Raw genomic sequence first — 5,699 nt, forward strand, 5'->3', positions numbered from 1 at the left:
TGTTCTCTCGCACCCTGATTTCTCTCTGCCTTTGGTACTGTCGATTGATGCGTCACTAGATGGGCTTGAAACTGTACTCTCACAGGTATCCAGGGGGGTGAAGAAAAAGCATGCCCCATCGCTTTTGCTAGTAAGACCCTGAATAATTCTCAGAAGAAATATCCAGCACACAGGCTTGAATTCTTGGCCTTGAAATGGAGAGATAGATAGATAGATAGAGAGAGAGAGAGAGAGAGAGAGAGAGAGAGAGAGAGAGTGTGTGTGTGTGTGTGTGTGTGTGTGTGTCCAAAAGCACCTTGAGGGTGAGGTGACGTTGTGTTGAGAGTGTGACTGAGCATATTAGGCTGAGGAGTGGCCCCTTACACATTTGACTTAAAGCACATAACTGGCAGCAAATACATTGTACTGTCAGCAGAGACCCTTTTGCAAGAAAAGAAAATTGTTTTCGAGGTAATGGGTCGTTGTTCTGGTAAAACCAAGGTTACAAAACAAACAAAACACACAGGCACCCTGTCTACCTCATAGTGAGTAAACAATTTGGAAGATCAGAGGATCAAAGAACCTTGATTCAAAGTGACAGCTTTGATCCAAAGCTTTGATCCAAAATAACAGCATGTCACAGTGGCTATAGATTGTGTCGCAAATGATGTCGTTTCACAATAACGCAATCGCTAGAAATACAAATTCCAACAAGGTAAGACAACAAAATACACGAGGTGAGTGAGAGGAGGATGTTACAATTCTTTGTGCCTCTGAATGGCAGTGTGTGTGTGTGTGTGTGTGTGTGTGTGTGTGTGTGTGTGTGTGTGTGTGGCTTTGCTCGAGTTACATGAAGCTGACATCACCTTTTCTCCAGACCATCTCTGTGCATGAACAATTTTCCAGTTTCACATCAAACAAAATAATGAGTAAGAAAAATAGTATATATATAGTGTGTGTGTGTGTGTGTGTGTGTGTGTGTGTGTGTGTTTGTTTGCTCGAGTTACATGAAGCTAACATCACCTTTGCTCCAGACCATCTCTGTGCATGAATAATTTTGCAGTCTCACATCAAACAAAATAATGAGTATATACTATACTAGTATAAAATAGTATATACTGTATATATAGTGTGTGTGTGTGTGTGTGTGTGTGTGTGTGTGTGTGTGTGTGTGTGTGTGTGTGTGTGTGTGTACAGACAGAAAATGACATAATATACTGTATTTGCAAAATAAAGAAATAAAGAAAAAACATGATTAAACAAACTGGAACTATGAAAATGTTAAGATAAATGAAGAAATAAAAGTAGATGCAAAATTCCAATGCAAATAAAGACATTTAAGATATATCTGGTTGACTGGAAGCTGCGGGCAACTAGAGATAGCTGCAGCAGTCCTGAGCTGCGGCAGCTTTCACCTGTGGTAGGTCTGGACTATGATGCCATTACATTGGGTTCCGTTGGGTAACATACGGTATTGCGTCACTTCCTGTCTTCTCAATAGAGTTCGTTGGTGCACTGTGCACGGTGTGTGTTGGATTCACTTCATTTAAAATTGAATACTCAGGAAATTCTAGTTACTTGCCAACAAGGAGAAATATTTCATATTAAACAAATACAGGACTCCGCCGATTCGACCGATCATTAACACTAGCATGGCCTAACCATCTGTTTCACCCTGTCTCACCCTGTGTCTGTTCAGTGTGTGAAATGTTGAGTTACTCTTCTGCCTGCTTTAGTGAAGGGAATAGGTGCAGAAAGTGCAGTTTATTAATGGCTCTGGAGGTGAGACTTATTGAGCTCGAGACACGGTTCGCAGCTTGGAGTTGTCTGGAGTTGCGTGAGGTAGCCAGGAGATGGTAGCTGCTGCAAAGCTGCCTAGCGTAGCCACAGCTAACTGTCCTCCGGCAGCATCCGATCAGCCGGCTAGCCAGGGCGGCTGGGTGACGGTTCGCAGGAAGCGTAGCCCAAAACAAAGGCCCATGGTGCACCACCAACCGCTTCCCGTGGCTCACCGTTTTTCCCCACTCGCCGACACATCCGCTGGTGAGAAGTAAATTTAAATTTGGGAAAGTTATTATTCACATTGGAGCAGATGACACCCGGCTTCGAGGTCACCAAAGTTAACATAGAGTCGGTGTGCAATTACGCAAAAACGATGTCGAATTCCGTAGCATTCTCTGGTCCCCTCCCCAATCTGGCCAGCGATGAAATGTTTAGTCGCATATCATCGCTTTGTCGTTGGCTATCACAATGGTGCCCCGAAAACCAGGTGTCCTTTGTAGACAATTGGAACAGTTTTTGTGGAAAACCTGGTCTGATTAGGAGAGACGGTGTCCATCCCACCCGGGATGGTGCCTCTCTCATTTTTAGTAACTTTAGTAACCAAATAAATTTTAGTAGCCAAATTTATTAGACCCAAAGTGATCTGACAAACCAAGGTCCAGACCAGGATGCAGAGTTGTAGTCTTACACACCTCTCTGCTGTTTCCGTTTCCGAGTGCCCTTAAACTTTTTCACCCCTATGTATTTTTCTGAGGCGTCTTCGCTAATTCATAAATCCAAGTCCATCACATGTCTTTTAGATCCCATCCCAACACACCTCTTGAAGGATGTTTTACCAATGGTAGGCAGTTCTATCCTGGACCAGATCAATTGTTCTTTAGTGACAGGTTATGTACCTCGGTCCAACAAGGTGGCAGTGATTAAACCGTTGCTTAAAAAACATCATTGGATCCTGAGGTATTAGCAAATTATATCCAACCTTTCTTTGATCTCTAAAGTTCTGGAGAAGGTGGTGGTGACTCAGTTACTGGAGCACCTGCAGAGAAACAGATGTTTCAGTCAGGCTTTAGAGCTCATCACAGCACAGAAACAGCAGTTATTAAAGTTAATAATGACCTTCTTATAGCTTCAGATCATGAATTGGTTTCTATGCTGGTTCTGCTGGAATTGATCACAGCATCCTGTTACAGAGACTGGAACATATGATTGGGATTAAATGGACAGCCCTAGACTGGTTTAGATCGTATTTATCAGATATATACCAGTTTTCTCATGTCCATGGCGTTCCCTCTTCATACAGGGTTAGCCATGGAGTTCCACAAGGTTCTGTACTTGGACCAATCCTTTTCACCTTGTACATGCTTCCCTTACGAAACATTATTCGTGAAGCTTCAGACCTGTCTTCAAGACATCAAGTCCTGAATGTTTTCAAATTTCCTTCTCCCTAACTCAACCTTAACTTAACTATTCTCTCTCTGAGGAATCTTGGAGTAACTTTTGACCAAAAGCTTGCATCTTAAAATATTCTCTAGAAGTGCTTTTTTTCACCTGAGGAACATCACAAAGGTCAGGAAACTACTGATGTGGCATGATCCTGAAAAGTTAATCCATGCATTTGGATGGACTATTGTAATTCTTTATTATCAGGGTGTCCAAACAACTCTTTAAGAAGCCTCCAGTTGATCCAAAATGCTGCAGCCAGAGTTGTGACTGGTCTTGACAAAAGAGATCACATAACTCCTGTACTAGCATCTCTTCATTGGCTGCCCGTTAAATTTAGAATGATTTTTAAAACCCTTCTTTTGACCTACAAGGTCCTCAGAGGCCTAGTTCCATCCTACGTGGAGGAGACACCTTACCAGCCCAATAGACCACTCCGCTCTCAGAATGCTGGTTTACTTGTGGTCCCCAGAGTTGTGTGCTAACCCACCGACCTCCGACCCGCTGACCCACTCAACTCTACTGGCAATTTATTATAATTAATATACTTAATGTATTTCTATGATCTTTGCCTATTCTCTCCTCCGCTTTCCTTTCCCCCTTCTCCTCTCTCTCGGTCATCAGCAGAAGGGTTCCCCTACATGAGCCTGGTCCATCTCAAGGGTTGTTCCTGATAAAGGGAAGGTTTTCCTTGCCACTGATGCACCTTATTTCATGTTGGACTGATTGAACTTAGTTTGAGTGAAGTGCAGTCCATATTACTGGAGTTACCTCAGCAATTGGCACTGTTACGTTGTCTCCCCCTAGGGGATGACCCAAGTAATAACTGTTTTCTTTTCTCCCTGTGACCAGGTGTTCCAGGTGAGGCTAATTGGCCATTGCCCTACTTAAGGCCACAGATGCGGCGTGTTCGGGCTTTCTCTTGCTTCCCTGCCACAGCTGCTCCTGTGATCACCCGCCTGATTGCTCATTCGTGGATCCCCACACGCCCGCTGGCAGAGCTTCCTCGGCCTTGTTTGGTGATAGGGTTTAGTGGTTTTGGGTTAGGGTTAGAAGGTCGGCTCCCTATCCGACGGTCCCTCTTTGGGCTGGTAGAGGTGGCCGCCCTTTCTGTTATCCCTGTTTTGCTCTCTGCCAGACAGGATTTTTTTTGTTTGTTTGAGTACTATATTGTTGAGTGACTCTACTTCATAAAGTTCCCCGTGAAAGTCTACCCGCTCTGTGGTTTGGTTTATGTGCGTCCCATTACCTTTCGGGCTACAAATAAGGTAGGGTCGTAACAGGCACCCTTGACCAAAACCAGCTGAACAATCAGCAGTGCTCTGTTGCTCAGATCTAGTATGTTCAGATGACCATGTGGTGTCACAGAACAACTTGACTCGCTGTACACCTCCAACCCAGACCCTTTCCGTTTCTACAATAACCATAGAGATCTTTTTCCTTTTGGTCAGCTCCATAACAAGGATCACAGCAGAGGCCATGGCGATGAATTCCAACTACGATCCTCTCCAACTGTTTTTTCACTCTGAAAATGAACTCCAGGATGTGTTGCCCAGCAAGGAGTTCTGGAAGAAATTTGAGCTGTTACCGAGCCCATCTCCCAATCTGGCCTACGACCAGAGCATCACCCACAGTTCCCAGCCTTTCCTGAAGCCTATCATCTTCCAGGACTGCATGTGGAGCGGCTTCAATGTTGATGCTGAACTGGAGAAGGCCGATGCCACTTGGATGGAATCAGCTGGTTCGAGGGCCCTTAATATGGATTACCTGCAGGATCTGAACATGTCTCTGTTACAATGCATTGATCCAGCTCTAATTTTCCCATACCCGGTAGAAGAGAAGTCGAAGCACAGCGCACCACCCAAACGGCGCAGCCACTGTAGTGACAGAGGTAAATTTATGGTCATCTTATATAAACTGGGTCATTATTGGGTTTTATTCATTGAGTTGCTGACAGATGTCCATGCTGGACTTTCCATGTTGTAAGATCAACTGGAGGCCACGGCTGCTGGGACAGTGAAACCATGTGGAAGATTGTATATTATCCCAAAGTGCATAGCTTAGACATGTTACACCTCTGTTACGAGACAGGGTCTGATTGATTCTGCTGTTGTTTACATTGCAGAAGATGGTGACGATAATAATGACGATGGTGAGGTGAAACATTCTGACCGCAGCCTGTTTGTACTGAAAAGATGCCACATCTTCACCCCTGAGCATAATTATGCCGCCTGTCTCTCCTGTGAACAGGCTGAAGCGGGATGTGTCGCTACAGCTGACTGTCAGATGTACAACAGCTCCTGTGACTAAAAGAAAGAACTGAGTAGGAAAAGTGAAAGGTTAAAGCAGAGAACAGCATAGCTGAATGTTTCTGAATGTTGATTGCCAGTGTTTGGGGGGGGGAGGGGTTGTGTTTTAAGATATAAAAACATTTCTTTTCAAATTTGCGTCCGTGTTATTGCAAATTGAATAAACCTCAGGAAAAGAGCAGAAAATGG

General features: G+C 44.2%; 1 protein-coding gene across 3 annotated transcripts; it reads left to right on the forward strand.

The window, feature by feature from the left end:
- Positions 1–4,030: 4,030 nt before the first annotated feature.
- On the forward strand, positions 4,031–5,600 carry LOC130540062 (transcriptional regulator Myc-like). 3 transcript variants are annotated; one of them, XM_057058947.1, is made up of 3 exons: positions 4,031–4,942; positions 5,036–5,092; positions 5,327–5,600. In XM_057058947.1, exons 1-3 carry the CDS (start codon positions 4,681–4,683, stop codon positions 5,509–5,511), a joined length of 504 nt encoding a protein of 167 aa, XP_056914927.1. In that variant the 5' UTR covers positions 4,031–4,680; the 3' UTR covers positions 5,512–5,600. The 3 variants fall into 3 exon arrangements, with proteins under 3 accessions (XP_056914927.1, XP_056914928.1, XP_056914926.1); XM_057058948.1 differs by having other exon boundaries at positions 4,035–5,092; positions 5,327–5,353; positions 5,452–5,600; XM_057058946.1 differs by having other exon boundaries at positions 4,036–5,092.
- The last annotated feature ends 99 nt before the right edge of the window (positions 5,601–5,699 follow it).

The sequence above is a fragment of the Takifugu flavidus genome, chromosome 16 (assembly GCF_003711565.1).
Source record: "Takifugu flavidus isolate HTHZ2018 chromosome 16, ASM371156v2, whole genome shotgun sequence".
Lineage (NCBI taxonomy): Eukaryota > Metazoa > Chordata > Actinopteri > Tetraodontiformes > Tetraodontidae > Takifugu > Takifugu flavidus.

Bases quoted from the DNA above. Each gene is read 5' to 3' on its own strand.
- LOC130540062 (XM_057058946.1), top strand. From the start codon at position 4,681: ATGGCGATGAATTCCAACTACGATCCTCTCCAACTGTTTTTTCACTCT. The intron at 5,093-5,326 runs GTAAATTTATGG...TTTACATTGCAG, and splicing joins CAGCCACTGTAGTGACAGAG to AAGATGGTGACGATAATAAT.